The sequence below is a fragment of the Mirounga leonina genome, unplaced genomic scaffold (genome assembly GCF_011800145.1).
Source record: "Mirounga leonina isolate KUSES-001 unplaced genomic scaffold, KU_Mleo_1.0 Mir_128, whole genome shotgun sequence".
In the NCBI taxonomy this organism is placed as follows: Eukaryota; Metazoa; Chordata; class Mammalia; order Carnivora; family Phocidae; genus Mirounga; species Mirounga leonina.
This window is the reverse complement of record NW_023270320.1, coordinates 34,466,031-34,485,620: the sequence shown is the minus strand read 5'-3', so window position 1 is coordinate 34,485,620 and position 19,590 is coordinate 34,466,031. Positions and strand designations below refer to the sequence as shown.

The 19,590-nt window shown below is 43.4% G+C and overlaps 1 protein-coding gene across 1 annotated transcript; it reads right to left on the bottom strand.

Moving 5' to 3' along the window:
* Positions 1 to 3,916: 3,916 nt before the first annotated feature.
* LOC118009887 (sperm-associated antigen 11-like) lies at positions 3,917 to 6,481 on the bottom strand. The gene is made up of 2 exons (XM_035003883.1): positions 6,427 to 6,481; positions 3,917 to 4,125 (listed from the first exon to the last, which is right to left on the bottom strand). The coding sequence occupies exons 1-2, from the start codon at positions 6,479 to 6,481 to the stop codon at positions 3,917 to 3,919; spliced, it is 264 nt and encodes an 87-aa protein (XP_034859774.1).
* Positions 6,482 to 19,590: the final 13,109 nt, after the last annotated feature.

The following is a 19,590-nucleotide window of genomic DNA, read 5'->3' as shown; positions in this document are numbered from 1 at the left end:
CAGAAATGAAGGAGACACTATAATTTAACCAATGCCAAGAAATGCAGGCTAGAAGGGTTGGCAACTCAGGCTCCCTTTGTTCTCAGCCCCGATTTGATTCCCACCAGCTGCTTTGTTTAGCCAATGGGAGCAGCCCCGCACCCCGTTATAAAATCCGGTTTGCGCGCCCTGAAGGCAGCAGCGCGCCCTCTGGTGGTCAGTTCTGGTATCGACAGGCTGCCCGCCTGGCCAAGGTAGGTTCTGGCTTTGGGAATTAACATTTGGGGGAGTTGATTCACCTCAACTTAGAACCGTACCAGGGATTTATAGGACCATGTGCGACTGGATAATTTTGAAATTGCCATGGAGATGAGGTAATTTGTTCAATATTTCAGAGAGGCAAAGCAAGAACCTGAATCCAGTTCCTTGGGCACATCCAGGTCTGTGCAGGGCCCGTCTTGTTCCTTCCAAGGAGAAAGGAAAGTGAAAGGAGGCTACTGAGGACATCCTGGAAACCCCACCGTGTTCCCAGTCTTCCTTACCTTCACCTCATGTCTGTCCCTCTGAGCCTCAGCGAACACTCAAGGGGTCTGCTGTGTGCAGGGCAATGCTGTGGGTTTTCCTGCCGTATCTGACTGGGGAGACACCCCCTCCTCACATCCACGTTTCCCATTCAAGAAAGATAACGTTTGCCACATTGAAGGCCACACCGGGCCCGATTTCTTTTTCTTTCTTTCTTTCCTGTTTTTTTTTAAGATTTTATTTATTTATTTGAGACAGTGCGAGCACAGAGGGAGAGGGAGAGGCAGATTCCTCGCTGAACAGGGAGCCCTATTTGGGGCTGGATCCCAGGACCCCGGGATCAGGACCTAAGCCCAAGGCAGATGCTTAACTGACTGAGCCACCTAGGGGCCCCTCCTCTTTTTTAAAATATTTTATTTATTTATTTATTTATTTATTTATTTATTTATTTATTTGACAGAGAGAGACACAGCGAGAGAGGGAACACAAGCAGGGGGAGTGGGAGAGGGAGAAGCAGGCTTCCCGCCGAGCAAGGAGCCCGAAGCGGGGCTCGAACCAGGACCCTGAGATCATGACCTGAGCTGAAGGCAGACGCTTAATGACTGAGCCACCCAGGCGCCCCTATTTATTTATTTTAGAGAGAGAGTGTGCAAGCAGGGGAGGGAGAGGAAAAGTAGACTCCATGCTGAGCGTGGAGCCAATGTGGGGCTTGATCTCATGACCCCAAGATCGTGACCTACGCCGAAATCAAGAGTCTACTGCTTAACAAACTGAGCCACCCAAGCGCCCCAGACCAGGCCCAGTTTCCACTAGAAATTAGAGAAGGAGACAAACCATGAGAGACTCTGGACTCGGGAAAGAAAATGAGGCTTTCAGAGGGGAGGGGGGTGGGTGGAGGAGGTAGCCAGGTGATGGGCATTAAGGAGGGTATGTGATGTGATGAGCACTGGGTGTTTTACACAACTAATGGATCGTTGAACACTACATCAAGAACTAATGATATACTATATGTTGGCTAACTGAACATAATACAAAAAAAAAAAAAAGGGAAGAAAGAAAGAAAAGAAAGAAAATATTTCCATCAAGAAAAATGTGAACAGCAGAGTTTAGGGCTTCGGGCAAAGCCCCTGCTGACCAGTCCCGGACTCTGCTGTGGGTTTCCAGCAGACTCTAACCTGACTACACCGCGGAGGAAGGAGGCGAGACCGGTCGTCTCTCCTCGCTTCACTTGATGGAGGCGAGACCCCCACCTCGGATGCTGGGGGAAGTACCAATTCACCCCCACAGACTGGTGAGATGTGATGGGGTCTCAGAGGTCTAGAGCAGCTCCCTCATTTTATTTTTGAGGTAAGGGAGACCAAGAGAAGAGATTGGCTGGCTCTGGACAGATGTTTTGGGCACGGAGTGACAATTCTCCGGGCAGAGCATCTACCTGTTCTGAAGTACGGAGCCGTGTTGTGTTGCGGGAGCAAATGCTAACTGAGGAGCTCACCCCCTTCCCAGGCAGGCATTCACACCAGGCCTGGGAAAGGACCTCAGCCCTCTGAGAAGGCGCTCCACAGAGAATCCTGCCGGCAAGAGAGGCTCCGCTCTAGCAACCCACAAGTCTGTCTGGTTATATTTAGAACATAAGACACAAACCATGAGAGACTCTGGACTCTGGGAGCCAAACTGAGGGTTTTAGAGGGGAGGGGGGTGGGGGGTTGGGTTAGCCCGGTGATGGGTATTAAGGAGGGTACATACTGCATGGAGCACTGGGCGTTATAAGCAACTAATGAATCTTTGAACATGACATCAAGAACTATTGATATACTATATGTTGGCTAACTGAACATAATAATAATAAAAAAAGAATTTCCCCATCCTACCAACACTATTACAGTTCATTCAAGTACTAGAAATAGTCCAGAAAAATATAAAGCATTTTAGCACCTAGTAAGCTCATAGGGGAATGTATTTGTAGACAGTTATTTTTCTTATCCTGAAATGAGGGAATATAAGGAAGTCTCAAGATCAAAAGCAATCCATTTTCTGTGATATTTTGAATTATGTTTTGGGCTAAATATTTCTATATTTGTTTAATTCTTACTCTTGAAAACTTATAAAACACTGACAGAAAGAGGATTATAATAATCTTAAGATATAATATTACTTATACTCCTTTTGGTATTTTGCACTATTCTCTGGATTTTTCTTTAAATATCACTATATATTCATTTTTTAGTAGCTTTCTAACTTTGAATTTTTATTGGGAATCCAGGTCACATTTCCAATATAGTCTCTAATAAAGTTATTAAAAACTCCTCAAAAAAAAAAAAAAAGAACATAAAAAACAAAAAGTAAAAGAGCTTGGGGAGAGGCCCAAGGCATTTCTCCAAATGTTCATTGACACTTGACCTGGGAATCGAGACAGGAACCCAAGAGTCTATTTTCCAGATGACTCTTCGAGTTCAGCTTATTCATGAGCAGACCAGATTCAGGCAGTGAGCAGGAATACTGACATGAGGCAACTTCTCAAGATATTAGTCTAGAAAAATCTTGGCACGGGGTCTCCCACATCCATCAGCACAATTGTTTTAAGTATTTTCTGACATTTCTTACCTGGAATTAATATTCACTACTCTTGGGGTGCCTGGCTCAAAGGTGTGGTATAGACAGCACGTGTGAGCAGGATCCAGAGACAAGCAAAGGGCAGTGAGTTGTAAGTGCAAGGAATCTTGGTGAATAGAAGCTCTACCTCGCTACAGGTGTTCAGAAGTCTGTTGTTTAGAAGTAACACTGCACCGTGAGCACATCAGAATCCCTCCAATGACCTGCCGACCTGGGCAGTCCGCTCAACCATTCGGTTTTCATTTTCCTTCCATCCCCCAAATGGAGCTGCTTCTACATCCTCCATAAGACTGTGTTGTGTTCATCAGGTGGGATAACCTAAGAGTAAATGTTGAGTTTAGTTTTTGCAAACTAAACTCCTATTTATATGTCACCTGTTGTGAGGCTGGGAGGGGAGGGGACGAGGCTCGTCAGGACCGGGGCATAGGTAGGTGGAGGCTGGTGTTGGGTCTGATGATAAGGCCGATGGCATTTGGTGGGAAAGGGACCAGAGGATTGACTGACTGCATTTCTGTCCCTCTGTGGATGAGATCAATCTGGAGCTTGGTCTCTAGTCCACCCCTGTCTGTGGGTCAGTGAGAGATACTCTCAGGAACATGGAAAGGAGGTAGGCTATTGCAAAATTCTGAGATTTTTTTAAGGAAAAAAAACAGAAAAGGTAAAGTAAGCAAGCTTTTAGGGAAATTCTTTCATCAGACCTTCACCCTTGCTGCCGGATTCATTCAACAAATATTTATTGAGCACTTTCGATAAGCCACATGTCCTTCTAAGTCCTTGGATGCTAAGTCCTCCAGAAGCTTACATGTTAGGTCTCAGCTTTATTGTTTTTGCCATTGTTTTTGCTATCCACCTCTGGTTTATTTCTTCCTTCTGCATCTAAATTTGGTAGGCAGCACCTATTCCAGGGATCAGAGCAGATTTCAGCCTTTTTCTCACCAAAATGGCAGAAGAAAAGTCTGCAGGTTCCATGCTGCGTAAGGCAGATAACATCTCTGATTCCAGGTGGAATATCCCCTGTTGATGCAATAGAAGAGAGTTGATATTAAGTTCATGTGGCACAGAGAATAAAAGATGACCCCGGCCCACAGCCCAACTCTGAATATCTACTATATTCCTCCAAAGTTCAGAGTCTTTGGACTAGTTCCAGTTTAACTGAGCTTTGGTTTCTTAGCTTTAAAATGGACAATAACCTACACCTCAAAATGTTTCCAGAAGGGTGTATATTTTGTCCTATATTATTATATCAGGATTCTCAAGCTTCCTGGTGACAGACAGGACTTAGTGCATTAGGGGAAAACAAAGAATTTTCAGAGAACAGAGTGGAATAAAGGAGGAGTGGGTCTCGGTCTCTAGGAAAATTGTAAATAGTTCTGATTCTCAGCTTGTGGCTCCATTTTTAGTTTCATGTCTTACAATGAAAAGAAGAAAAGAAAACCTTTTTCTTCACCATGACTTGTGAACTTGTAGGTCAAGCACAACTACCCTATATGGAAAGTATTTTCTATTTGTCATAAGAAAAAAAAAGTATAACTATGTGTGGTGACGGACATTGACTAGGCTTCTTGGGGTGGTCATTTCACAATACATAGAAATACAGAATCATTATACTGTGTACCTGAAACTAGTATAAGGTCATATGTCAATTCTATCTCAAAAAAAAGAGCTCTTCCTATTTGGGAATGAGATGGTTGAATGACAGTTCTGATGTCAGGTCTGCAAATGTCACCTATGATGACCATAAAAACCAACAAAAACCACAAAATGCCACAGTGTTGGTCTTGCACCATTTATTTTATTTTTTAAGACTTTATTTATTTATTTGTTAGAGAGAGAGCACAAGCAGGGGGAGAGGCAGAGGGAGAGGAAGAAGCAGGTTGCCCGCGAGCAGGGAGCCCAACACAGGGCTCAATCCCAGACCCTGATATCATGACCTGAGCTGAAGGCAGATGCTTCACCGACCGAACCACCCAGGAATTCCAGTATGACACACTGTAAAAAACAACCTTGTGCAAGATCTCAGCAAAAACTGGGGACTACCCTGGGATCCCATATCACCTGGGCTCTGCCATGGCTTGGGGAGGACAGCCACATGAAGACATGGGCCCCACAGTAATGAAGGTAGAAGAACCACAAGGGTAGGGACCTGGAGATCTGCATTCTAGTCTTACCTCCTCCAGTAGCTAGTGCTCTCTCCTTGGACAGTTTGTTTAACCAGCGGTGCCTCAGTGTTCTCCTGCAGACCTGATCACCCGAGGAGGGGGTGCTGGAGGAACGCTGTCCTAGTCACCAGTCACTCACTGCTCGGGCTATAACTGAGGAGCACCCCGCCATACACCAAGGGGGGAGAGCCTCCCCCTTGTCTCCCGCTAGGCTGCCCCCTCTTTCAGTCAAGACAACTTTGTCGAATGAGAGAAGACTCTACCTTCTTCCTTCCTCCGCCGAAGTAGACAACTTCCTGACTTTTAATACATAAATTAGATTTGCCACGTTTAAACAAAAAATGCCGTATGTTGTGTCTGGGTTTTTTTTTCATGCAGGGTGTTTGCAAGGCGCATCGTGCTGTAAGCATCTGTGGCCGCGGCTGTTCTATGTTCACTGCTGTGGGGGAAGTGCCTTACTGGTTTCATTAACCAGCACCGCTGGTTAAACAAACTGTCCAAGGAGAGAGCACTAGCTACTGGAGGAGGTAAGACTAGAATGCAGATCTCCAGGTCCCTACCCTTGTGGTTCTTCTACCTTCATTACTGTGGGGCCCATGTCTTCATGTGGCTGTCCTCCCCAAGCCATGGCAGAGCCCAGGTGATATGGGATCCCAGGGTAGTCCCCAGTTTTTGCTGAGATCTTGCACAAGGTTGTTTTTTACAATGTGCCATACTGGAATTCCTGGGTGGTTCGGTCGGTGAAACATCTGCCTTCAGCTCAGGTCATGATATCAGGAGCTCGGCGTCCCCCCCCCTGTAGAGCGCAGGGCCACCATGGAAGACCCATAGTCCCTTCCAGCTCTGACATTCATGTAACTATCACTTCCTCCTGGGAACTTTTCTCAGACTGCGGTGAATGTTTCCTAAATGTATCAGAGCTAAGGTGCCCCTTTGTCTTGTGTTAGATGACCCTGATCACCCGTATTTCACTTTTTAAAAAACTCTTCACAGGGAAGACCTAAACAGTCCAGAGCTGAGCCCCAGAGGGGTCCACCTGCACCATTAACAGTACACAGACACTCTAGCCCTCCACACGGACACTCATCCCTGGGGTTCCTGCCCTATCTGCCCTGTCACCTCCAGCAGCTTTCTGCATCAGCCAGGAGACATTTACCTGAGTTCACTTGGACCAGACAGAAGAGAACAGCGAAAAGAAAGAGGACCTTCATGGTTCAAGGTTCCCTCCAGCTTTGCCAGCCCTCCTGTGCAGAAGAACCAAGCCAATAAAACAGTGGAGGGGAGTACAAAGGACACAAAAATGGGACATTTATAGGTTTTTGGGAACACTGATCAGGAATGAGCACATTTATCTGGTCTACTGAGTAAAGCTGTGGGCAGAAAGTACTGGATACTCTTCCTTGCTGCCTAAAAATAGACAAGCTTCTTGGTATTGGGAGAAGCAGGGCTTGACCGGCAGCTAGGTACACCAAGGTTGCCCCGGAAAGAGAACCAACAGCCATGAGGGGCTCCATAGAGCAGGTGCTGTGGTGGGGGACAGAGACGGCCATGTGCCAACACGTTTCCTGCCCTCAGGAAGCTTTTGTTTGGGCAGTATGAGCACATGGATTGGTCACGGGAATACACTTCCAGGTGTATACTCAACAGACGTAGGCCCCTGTGCACTGAGAGACATGCCCAAGAGTGTTGTTATAGCCCCCTTCACCATAGCTATCAACAGAACACGACCCATGTAGTGGATTCCACCCAGTAATGAAACCAGTAAGGCACTTCTCCCACAGCAGTGAACGTAGAACAGCCGCGGCCACAGATGCTTACAGCACGATGCGCCTTGCAAACACCCTGCATGAAAAAAAAAAAACCCCAGACACAACATACGGCATTTTTTGTTTAAACGTGGCAAATCTAATTTATGTATTAAAAGTCAGGAAGGTGTCTACTTCGGCGGAGGAAGGAAGAAGGTAGAGTCTTCTCTCATTCGACAAAGTTGTCTTGACTGAAAGAGGGGGCAGCCTAGCGGGAGACAAGGGGGAGGCTCTGCAGGGTACTGGGGCCGCAGGATGGAGCCTGCCTCAGGGGACGCCAGGCGAGCCTTTATAAGGAGGATGTCCTTAGAGCTGGGTCTGGAGAGACAGCTTTCCATGCAGCTTTATGTAACAGATGATGCTAAAATGCCCAGTTGCTGTAGCTACTCATTCTGCCCCTATTTGGCTTAGGACCCAGCATCACTTAGGTTTATTTCCCTTAAAATTCACTTACTAAGAAATGAAAAACAAGCCTTCTTCCCATCCCATTCTCCAGGCCTTCATGATAGCTGTTGCTAGTTTCCTATCCATCCTTCCAGACATTCTCCATGTGTTCATACACAGAGATGAATCTCTATGCCCCTTCCTGTAGAAGCAGTGACAGACTATACTTCTTACTCTGGACTTGCCTTTTTTATATGATGTACCTTAGAGATTTTTTAATGAGGTGCATGGAGAGCTTCCTCATTTTTTATAAGAGCTGCATATGAGTTCTTTTAGGTGGTCTCCCACCTGATTTATGCCATCCACAACACTATCTGACCATGCGTCTTACTCAGACAATGGATTTCGATGAGAAGTCAGGTGGTGGCCCCAGGCTTCTGGAGGTGAGCAAGGGCACAGGTGAGCAATGTGGGTGGCCAGAAGAGGTGAGGGCCAGAAGTTCACTTTGGACATTCCAGGACCAGAAAGAGGAAACAAAGACAGTGTGGGTTCTGACGAAGGTTACCCTGATTCACTGGCTTTTCTGTACCTTATAAAAACACCTGTGAAAATAGGAGTTAAGGAGGGGCCTCAGGGTGGCTCAGTCAGTTAAGCATCGATCTTGGTTTTGGCTCAGGTCATGATCTCAGGGTCATGAGATCAAGCCCCAGATTGGGCTCCGCACTCAGCATGGGGTCTGCTTGGGATTCTCTCCCTCTTCCTCTCCCTCCCCTTCTGCCCCTCCCCCAGAGCCCTCTCTCTCTCTCTCAAAATAAATAAATAAATAAATAAATAAATAAATAAATAAATAAATAAATAAATAAAATCTTTAAAAAATGTGAAAATAGGAGTTAAGGAGGAATTATTTGGGAACTAAATATTCCTTTTCTCTCTTTGCCAACAAAAGTTCACCCTATCAGTAACTATGAACTAAGTAATCATAAAATAGATACCAAGATGTATATGTGTGTGGGTCAAATAGTCTATGAGAAATCTGTTAAAATTTGAAATTCTTTTTCTCTGGAGCATTTGTTCTGAACACATCTCCAGATTTTCCCATTGTGAAAAAGGCATAAGCATCTCAATTCGATCCTTGAGAAAATTGGCTTCCACACCAAGAACATACCTTAAGTTCACAACTTCCAATGAATGATTGTAATTCTGAATCCACTTCCATGGATAGAGAAAGTATAGCTATGAGATACAAGAATTACTGTTCCGTACAAATTCTAGCATGTATATATCCAAATGTATGGGTTGTTTTTTAAAAGTCACCTTGGTAGGAGAAACCATAAGAAGCATGTTTCGTACTTTGTGTTCTTTCTTGCTAATTAGACTTACCTGATTTAGAAAAGATTTAAGGTAAATGTGGATGGTATATTTTTTCTAGCAGTCCAGGCAGCACTCAAGTAGTTGTGAGATTAGAGTTTGGAAATTGTTTTCTGTATAGTTTGGAAATTTTATGAGCTATGTTAGAAAGGTAGCTCACCTGGGAGAGAAATACATGAACAGTATTATATTAGAATTTATCACCCACCTTTTTCTTTATACGCAGATCTATTATTTCCAAGTCACAGATTCAGATACAACCATTAAGGAAGAATTTATTGAGTAGTGTTGGAGAATTAGGCATGCCATCCCAACAGAAGACAAACTAGGAAATCAAGCTCATTGAATAATCTCATTAATCTGGTCGTAGGCTCATTGGTTCTTATAATTACAGGGCTGAAAGGAACTAAACCTCAATTTGTCCCAACATGGAAGATAATTATTCTGGTGTACATTTTACTCATACAGAAGAAGATGGCAGAAGGAGAGACGAAAGATGTCCTTGGGTTTGAAAACATTTGAGAGTGGCCAAACATTTTTATATATTAAAAAAACCTTGATATAATTCAACAATAATTAGATAAACAACCTAATTTAAAAATGGGCAGAGGACTTGAATAAACATTTCTCCAGAGAAGAAATGCAAATGGCCAACAAACACACGGAAGGTATTCAACATCAGTAATTATTCAGGAAATGCAATTCAAACCACAGACACCACTTCCCAGGAACTAGGATGTCCGTTAGAAATAAGAATAACAATAATGACAACAATAGCAAAGTGGTGTTGCTGCCCGATGACTCGTAGAGTTTTTATTTCTAACTTCAGTCTCACCATTTCACTAAATGAGTACTAGATGGTTAGAATTTGGCCGAGAATCCCACCCAGCTGCCATCCAGGTGGCTCTGAGATAGGGCTCCACTGCTCTCTGGTGAGTGAAGCCATTACTCTTTCCACTTACTTATTTGCCCCATGAGAATGTACACTCCATTCATGCAGAGGTTTTGTGTGGTTGGTTCTTTACTTTATCTTTAGGACCTAGAACAGTGTTTGTCATACAGTAGGCACTCAATGGATAACTGTTGAATGAATTCACATGTTTTCCAGTAGAGATAGAATTCAAATCAACACAAAGCATAAGAAAAAAAGGTGCAAAATAAAGATACTGGAATATTATTGGGAAGACTAAGCAAGCCATTTATTTTGGGGAAAAGATTCAGTTGCAGGAATCAGATGACAATCCTGTCTCACGTATTAAAAAAAAAAAAAAAAGCCATAGCACCTACTAATTAGAAGCAAGTGTCTCTAAGGACCAAACAAGGTGAAATCAAATGGTGGGCTAAGATAAAAACAATGAATTGGAAGAGCAAAGAAAAGTTTATGGTGGCAAGGAACATTGATCCTCTGGAATTTGAATTAATGGCATGAAGGTCAAATTTGAGTTGCCATTCCAGACAGAAGGGGAATAAAGACATGGTAGGAAAGTTATTAGAGAAGGCGAGACACCAAAGAAAGCCAGGTGAGCCAACCTCGTGGCTATGTGATCCCTGGGATGAAAACAGAAAGTTTTCAAAGAAGAAAGGAGGTGGAATGGTGGTTATGGGGGGCTGGGAGGAGGGCAAAATGGGGGTTAATGATCAACAGGTATTAAGTTTCACTTACTCAAGACGAATAAGCTCTAGAGATCTGCTGTACAACGCTGTACCTAGAGTCAACAATAATGTACCCTTAAAATTTGTTAAGGGGATAGATGGCATATGAAGTGTTCTATGACAATACAATTATAAATTTTAAAAGGTGAATTAATTTTTAATGAGAAATGTATAGGGGATATCAGAAGAAATGATGTGACTCTTACTGAATTATTACTGCATCCTTGCTGAGCACTGGGCTCAATGTTTATATCCCAACAGTTGTTAGTGTCTCAATTGTCAAGTTCTTTCCTGCCTCAATACATTTGCAATTGATTTTGACCATATGGTTCACCACTTCTCATATCTTTATTTTTAAAATTAAAAGAAACTACTGATATTTTTCTTTAAAAAATAATTCCATTATAATTAGCATACAGTATTATATTAGTTCCAGGTATACAATATAGTGATTCAACAATTCCCTACATCACTCTGTGCTCATCACAACAAGTGTACTCTTAATTCCCTTTGCCTGCTTCACCCATCCCCCCCACCCACCTGCCTTCTATTTTAAAGAAATAATGTTAAAACACAATTTTGAAATCGTATGCGAATTAGAAAGTTATCAGAATAAGCCAGTTAGTAGGGTTTACTAATTTTTCAGATGAAACTAATAAAATGAGAATTACAGTTAAATATGACTAAATGAAATGTTTGAAGAATAAGTGAAAAGAAAAGAAACCCGCCGAAATTGGGCATCCTGCAAAAGAACAAAAGCAGACCTGCCTTGTGTGTTTTATACCACATGTAATGCCAGATGAGGAATGGCGCCTTTGAGATTTTAAGAGGAAAATTGTGTTGTAAGGATTTGGTTTTATGGCTGATTTATCTGTCATGGGTTAAAGGAGAAAATCACCCTGAAATATTCAAGGAATCAGAAAATATTCCATCCAAATGCCATTCTTGAAAAGATGATAACATTTATATTTGTTTCTATGCTACATTGGTTTTTGTTTTTTTTTTTAAGAAAAGGAATGCTAGATGCCAGTTTCTTCCTTTAAATTTGTCAGGTTCAAACCCATTTTCCTGTGTCCTGAGGACCAAAAGCTTGGCTGTGCCCTTTAAAGTTAAGACTCTCTAGCTTTACAACTCTGTCGATTCTGGAAGTTACATCTCTTAGTGAAAAACGTGGGTTGGCTAGATTCGCCATTCTGCTCTCAAAGTTGTACTTACATTCATACTCAGGTGTCCTCAAGCCAGGCTGGCTTCTTACCTTTTCAGAAGCATTTCTTCCTCCCCATGTGTCTGTTTTACTACATACTGTGCTTCACATCCTCCTTTTTATTCCTGGAGAAATAAACAGAATTTGCAGCTTCCACTATTCCAGTGGGACAACCTCATGCTCCCCTGAAAATCATAGAGGGGTGTCTTGATTGTCTAAGGTAGGACCATTCCCTCCATTCATCACAAGTTTCACCAAGTGTGTGATTCCCAGCCACTTGAATTGGGTCAACACAGCCCTCGGGTTTGGACCAAGGGAAATAATAACCTGGGCCTCCACTACCCGATTTTGGCTGGGGGCAACTGTTTTTACTCTTTGGCTAACAATTCTTTGCACAATATCCCCTTGAAATGATCTTTCCACTGACTTCCTCTTACCCAAAAATCTACGTAGGCCCTTTCTCCTGTGTCTTCCTTTTGTCTTTATTCCTGTAGCTTCAAATAAAGACAAAACGTGACTGATCAACATAACCAACCTCCTTTCCTCCTAGCTCCAGAAACTCCTTTGGGGCTTTTTTCCCACTGTCCTAACTCAATTCTGTAGTTGATCCTCTATATTACAACCCCCTGTGTGGCTAATGATCTCACCAGACCCTTGGCTAAGGGTCGTTTGTCATTTTCCCAGAGTCCTACACCAGATTCTTGTCTTGTTTACTTCATAGGACTTTCTTTCTCTTCCAGGCTCAACATAATTCATCACAGGAGAGAGCACCAAGCTCCTGCAATCACACCTCCTTTGTCTGCTGAGGTATTGTACTTGGGTCACTTACAGAAATAGCTCTCAGTTTCCCTTCATTTGGACATTCTAATTTTAATTTTTGTTCTTACAAATACAACTCACTGATTGTCACGAAGAGCTTGGGTTGAGAAGAACATGTTTGCCCACTCTGCCCATCAGGCGTTACACAAAGCAGCGACACAATTATTACTAGAGTCAAGGCTAGGGCCCAAGCATCAGCATTCTCGGTGAGGGCTATTTCCTCTGCTCACACACCTACATCTAGTGGCATCTGGGGCTCACAGAGTCACATGCCCTCCTGCAGGGACAGTGCCTTTCCCCAGAGCTTGAGCCCCCATCCTGGCCAGGGTCCATCTCTCTGAGGTTGTGGCCAGGAAATATTCTGAGAAACATCTGTGTGTTTCTCTTAGAAACGTCGGTGTCGTGTAAGACTAAAAAAGCCCAAACTTGGACTTTTCTAGCTTGAAGTGAGCTGGGTTAGTGTGCTGGATATGTCATCTGATCACCACCTGATTTGGGTTGGATCACTTAACTCTGCCCTTCATGTGTCCTACAATGAAATAGGGAACAATAACTGGCCCATTGCAAGTGCCTAGGATAAACAGGTGGGGGGTAGCAACGAATTCTCTAAGGGTGTTCTCGGAACCCCCAGAGAAAAGAAGAGCAGAGTGGAGGCAAATCACAGAAAGGACCCATAGGAAGCAAGCAGAAGAGAGAGAACCAGACTCGAGGCTTTCCTGCTCTCCCCAAAGCCCCATGCTTAACCACAGCCTCCACTGATGCACTTAGACCTAAAGAGACGTTTAATCAGACCCCTCTGTCTCCTAACTGGGCTCTATGTCCTTTCCCTGCAGCCAGGGTGGATCCCGATCCCTGCTTTCCTCATAGGCAACTCCCAACTAATGTTGGTCGTCCAACTCCCAGGAGTTATTTTGGTCTATCAAGAAAGAGACAGACACTGGGTTAATGATCTCAGTTTCACTTCATTTGGACATACTAATTTTAATTTTTGTTCTTATGACTAGGGGACTCCCTGGGCCCAGGAAGGTAATTTCCTCTGACCCAAGAGTTAAGCTGAGTCAGTCCAAGCCTGCAGGCTATGGTGATCACCACATGTGAGGACAGGTAGAAAAAACTTGGTGTGGCTGTTATTAAAGGCATAGGAACCAAGTCATAGGATTTGGTTGACTGAGCCTGCCCACCCGGCGCCTACCCCAGCAGACCTGGGGTGTTGAGGAGAAAATAGATTCTTTGATGAAGGGGCACTCCAGGGGATGGATGGGTCACAGGGATCCAAGCTCATGGAAGGTCCAGGGTGCAGTGAGAGGCAGGACACTGTGTGTGCAAGGTGGGTGTGGAGAGCAGAAATGGAGGCAGCCAGGCGTGGTATGACTGTCCTGTAACGACCAAAAGCAATTGTTAGCTCAAAGGTCTCTTCCCACCAGGGGTACAGCTGGTGTCCATAAAGCCTTGCCATCCTCAGGGTCCTGCACGAAGCAGTCTTCTGTGAAAAGTACAACACAAGTGTAAGCAACAGAGCTGCTGACTCGGACCTTGCCTGGAGAGCCCACAGTGCTCATTCCCTGGTCTCCAAGTGGCACGAGCCAAGCTACTCATGCTGTTTGACAAGGTCCAAGTATGGGGGACGATCCTGAAAAACAGGAGACTCCACAGCTGGCTCCTGCTACTCTCTTTCATTTTGTTTATGGCAATCTTTTGTAATTGTGGGAATATTTCTGGGGTTTCATGATAAAGTGACTACTCATCTTAGTTACGCCTATCCAAGCAATCATAATGAAACTAATTCCACGAGGCCCCCCAGGCGCCTCAGACACGGCAAGATTCTAAGAAAGGAACAGCTCAAGCTGTTCCACAGTTCACTGTATTTCCTGTGTTACAGAACAAAATAACAAGACAGTCACGCTCTGTCTAGCACCTTTCTCTTTGCGTATTGTTTTTTAGTTTTAGCGAAAGTCAATAAGCAGAAATCAATAAAGGTCATGTTAATCATTACAAAGGAAAAATGAAAGAAGGCTATGTCTGTAATCCAGAAAATGATCTAAGATTATCTCAATAAATTGTAAAAAAACATAACCACATGTTACAAAAATATGGAAAAACAAAAAAATCCTAACATAAAAAATAAAATTCCTCCGAGGCTGTCAGGAGGAGATGCTTGCAACCTGATCCTGTGTCTGTGTCTACTCATCCGCCGACGCCATCCTTTCCTACGAGAGACCCACCCCGGCTGGAGCTGGACTCCGGCAAGTGGTGCCCAACGTGTGGTGCTCGACTAGGTAAGCCTTTCTACAGGGACGGATAGGACTCTGCTCATGGGTACTGCAGACCCCTCTGTGAAGGAATACAGAGTAAGAGTGAGCAGAAAGACAGAACTTGGAGAAGCTATGGGCCATAATGAGTCAAAGGAACGATGACTCTTTATTGATATTATTAAGCATATGATTGAAAAAAGAGGTGTTAAGATTACTCATGCTCAACTGGCTAGATTTTTGACCTTTGTAGAGACCTGTTGCCCTTGGTTTCTGAAAGATGGCAGTCTCGATATTAGAACATGGAACAAGATAGGGGAGGAAATGCAGTTATACTATTCTAACCATGGTCCTGAAAATGTACCCATGGAGGCATTCTCTTTATGGACGTTGTTAAGAGATATGTTAGATCCTATGCCTGGCTTACAGGCTTTACACAAAAAATTACGGGAGACACATAACGCTGCCCCCACTGAAGAGACACCTCTATTACAAAAATCAGCCTCTCAAGTACTGGTAGTAAATGAAATGAAATCAGAAGATGAGGACAAAGATAATAAAAGAGTTGAAGGGAGAGATGATCAATTGTCCTCCGAAGATGAGGTAGCCCTTGAGGAGGAGGCTGCTAAATATCATGAACAAGATTGGGAACTTTTTGCAAATGCCACAGCCCCTGAATGCGGCTCTGTGATTAATCTACATAGACAGTTAAAAGTTCCACAGAACAAGGCCTTAGTTCGTAAAAAACCCTTGCCACCTATTAAGAATATTGGCTTTAAGGGAGCAATACAGGAGGTCTTGCGAGATGGGGATTTAACTTTTAAATGTTTTCCAGTGACTTTTGATGATGAATGGGATGAACCTCAGTGGGAACCACTCCCTTATAAGTCTTAAAGGAACTAAAAAAGGCAGTTTCTAACTATGGTTCTACATCTCCTTATACTATGCAGTTGGTGGAGGCAATTGCTAGCCAGCGGATGACTCCTTATGCTTGGCATCAAACTGCCAAATCTTGTCTCCCTGTGGGGGTATATTTACTTTGGAAGGCTGAATATGAGGAGTTGGCAAAACAACAAATTGCTATTAATAGGAAGTCAGGCCGCCGCTCCATAACATTTGATATGCTTATGGGCTTAGAGGAATGGTCACAAGCCCGTGATCAACTAAATTTATCTAAGGAGGCTCTCAGCCAAAGCTCCAGCCTAGCTGTTAATGCCTGGAGACACCTACCTGCTGGAGAGGTAAAAACTACAGGCTTAAGTAATATCAAACAAAGTCCAGAAGAACCTTACCAGGATTTTTTAGCTAAGATTATTGACGCTGTTGAGAAAACTATTCCTAATGATGAAGCTGCACAAATCATAATCAAACAATTGGCCTTCGAGAATGCTAACGCAACTTGCCAAGCTCTAATTAGACCCATTAGGAAAACTGGCACACTTAATGATTTTGTAAAAGTATGTTCTGAAGTTACTCCATCCTATCTGCAGGGCATAGCAAAAGCAGCTGCCCTTCAGGGGCAAACAAGTACTCAATTCCTTGCCAATATAAATAACCCTAAGCTTTCCAAACCTAATAGTTCTGCCTGCTTCTCATGTGGCCAAATCGACCACTTCAGTAGACATTGCCCTCAGAAATTAGGAGTTCTTCCTGGAGGCACAAGTTCCCCTACAACTATAGCGCCTCCAAAGACTCTATGTCCTCGCTGTAATAAGGGTTTTCATTGGAGCAGGGCATGCAAATCTAAATATCATAAGAACGGGACCTTGCTTCCTCCCACATGGACAAAGAACAGAGAACAATACACCCAATTTACAACTTCCAACTCAAAATCTTTTGGGAAACTGGGTACGGGGCCCGACCCAGGCCCCACAAATAACCGGGAACTCCAACAACCCATTCAGTACCGGAGAACTGTGTCAGACCTCACAAAAGCTACACATGGGAGTGCAGGACTGGACTTGTGCTCCACCTCCTCAACAATATTAACTCCTGATCAAACATATGTGACTATAGCCACAGGGATTTATGGCCCACTCCTGGGTGGCACTGTAGGACTCATTCTGGGAAGAAGTTCTACATCCCTACAGGGGATAAAGGTTATACCTGGGGTTATTGATTCCTATTATGAGGGAGAACTTAAAATTATGCTGGAACCACCCCTTAAGACTATCCAAATTTATCCAGGTCAAAGAATAGCACAATTACTCTTACTACCCTTGGTCTCCCTTAACAATCCTGCAGCCATTGACACCCCCAGAGACGAAGCAGGGTTTGGGTCTAGTGACATGGCTTTTTGGGTTCAAAGGGTAAAGACATCTCGCCCTATAAAAATTCCTAAGATACAAGGAAAACCTATTGAGGGGTTATTAGATACTGGGGCAGATGTAACTTGTATGCAGGCAAAGATTGGCCTAATGCCTGGCCAACTAAAAGCACTCCCTCAACTCTGGTAGGTTTGGGATCCGCTAATAATGTAGCAAAGAGTTCTCAAATATTAACTTGGAATGACGGAGAATCATCAGGGACTTTCCATCCATATGTTATTCCCTCCTTGCCAATGACTCTATGGGGAAGAGATATCTTATCTCAAATGGGAGTGTTTCTTCTTAGTCCCAATGATCAAGTTGCTGCTCAGATGTTGCAGATTGGCTTCAATCTCAATCAAGGCTTAGGAAAAAATCTTGAGGGAAGAACAACACTTATAATTCCCAGTCAGAGGAAGCCCCGGGAAGGCTTGGGCTATCAATTAAATTTATCCTAGGGGCGATTGCTAAGGTTACAGCTGACCCTATCGTTTGGAAAGGCAATAACACCATTTGGGGGGAGCAATGGCCCTTAACTGAAGAAAAAATTCAGGCTGTAACCAAATTGGTGCAGGAACAACTAGCCAAAGGCCATATAGAACCTACAAACAGTCCTTGGAATACTCCAATTTTTGTCATCAAGAAAAAGTCAGGAGAGTGGAGACTCTTGCAGGACTTAAGAGCTATAAATGTTACCATGGAAAATATGGGAAGTTTGCAGCCCGAGCTACCTTCCCCTGTAGCAATTCCTAAAGAGGATCATGTTATCGTCATAGATCTGCAAGATTTTTCTTTACCATACCCTTGGCTCCCCAAGACTGTAGGAGATTTGCCTTTAGTGTCCCTTCTCTGAATCTTAAACGACCTTATCAAAGATTTCAATGGACAGTGTTACCACAAGGAATGAAAAATAGCCCTACTCTATGCCAAAAGTTTGTTGGTCTGGCTTTAACTAGTTTCAGAGAGAATTATCCTCAGGTACATTGCATTCACTATATAGATGATATTTTGATAAGTCACTCACAATACTCCCTGCTTCAAGAGGCTTTAAATGCCTTAACCTTATCTTTGCAAGATTTTGGATTGATTATTGCACCTGAAAAAAATTCAAGTAAACCCTCCAATAAACTATTTAGGGCGCATTATTAATACCTCGACCATATCTCCTCAACATTTACAGCTAAGAACTGATTCTCTATGTACTTTGAACGATTTTCAGAAACTATTAGGAGATATTAATTGGGTGAGACCATATTTAAAATTGACTACCCATGACCTCCAGCCACTATTTAATATTCTTCGAGGGGATTCAAATCCCAGCTCTGTAAGACAACTAACCCCGGAAGCAAAGGAGGCTCTTTCTAAAGTAGAAAGGGCTATTAACAACCAACAACTGCAAAGGCTGGACTATACTAAACATTGGGAATTTATAGTCCTACCCACTGCTCATACTCCGACTGGAGTATTATGGCAGGAGGGACCCTTGGAATGGATTCACCTCCCCGTAACCACCAAGAAGGTTGTCTGTGCCTATAACACCTTGGTTGCCCTATTAATCATTAAAGGAAGAACTAGGAGTGTTGAGCTATTTGGAAGAGAATTTCAATCATTAACCCTGCCTTATAAAAGGGAGCAACTTGATTATTTATTCCAACTGGATGATGACTGGCAAATTGCTATCCAATCTTTTACTGGAACTATTAAATATCATTTGCCTTCCCACCCTCTACTTCAATTCTTAAAAGAACAATCAATTATCTTTCCAAAAATTGTCAACTCCTCACCCTTAGCTCACGCAGCTGCTCTCGTCTTTACTGACGGCTCCTCAACCGGAAGAGCAGCTTATGTCATTAATAACCATAAAACAGCTGTACAAACTACCGAAATTCAGCCCAAAGAACTGAACTCTTTGCGGTGATAGAAGTCTAAGACTTTACATGACCAACCATTTAATCTTTTTACTGATTCTCAATATGTGGCCAGGCTGTTCCCCGTTATAGAAACCGCTATTATAGCTCAAAACAAAACTACGATTGCTCCTCGCTTACAGGAACTCCAAGATCTGATCAGAAAGAGAATGCACAAGGTGTATGTGGGCCATATCCGAGGTCACTCCAAATTGCCAGGACCCCTAGCAGAAGGAAATAATATAGCTGATTTGCTTATCAGGGAGGCAATCTTTACCACTAAAGAAGCAACTGCCAACCATGCCCTCCATCATCAAAACGCAGCCTCTTTAAGAAGGCAATTTCACATAACAAGAGAAGCGGCCAGAGAGATAGTTCGGAAATGCTCTATATGTCCAACCACTCAGCCCTCTTTGCCTATGGGGGTTAATCCCCGAGGCCTTAGACCCAATGATCTCTGGCAGATGGATGTAACACATGTTCCCAGCTTTGGTAAATTGAGCTATGTACATGTTTCTGTGGACACCTTCTCTCATTTAATTATGGCGACAGCTCTCACCGGAGAAGCTTTTAAAGATGTGTCTCAACATCTGATGTTTTGTTTCGCCTATGCAGGAATGCCCAA

What these genes read in the sequence shown, in the direction of transcription:
- LOC118009887 (XM_035003883.1), bottom strand. Translation starts at nt 6,481, where the DNA reads ATGAAGGTCCTCTTTCTTTTCGCTGTTCTCTTCTGTCTGGTCCAAGTG. An exon ending in TCTGGTCCAAGTGAACTCAG is followed by an intron (nt 4,126 to 6,426) that starts GTAAATGTCTCC and finishes TTGCATCAACAG; the next exon opens with GGGATATTCCACCTGGAATC.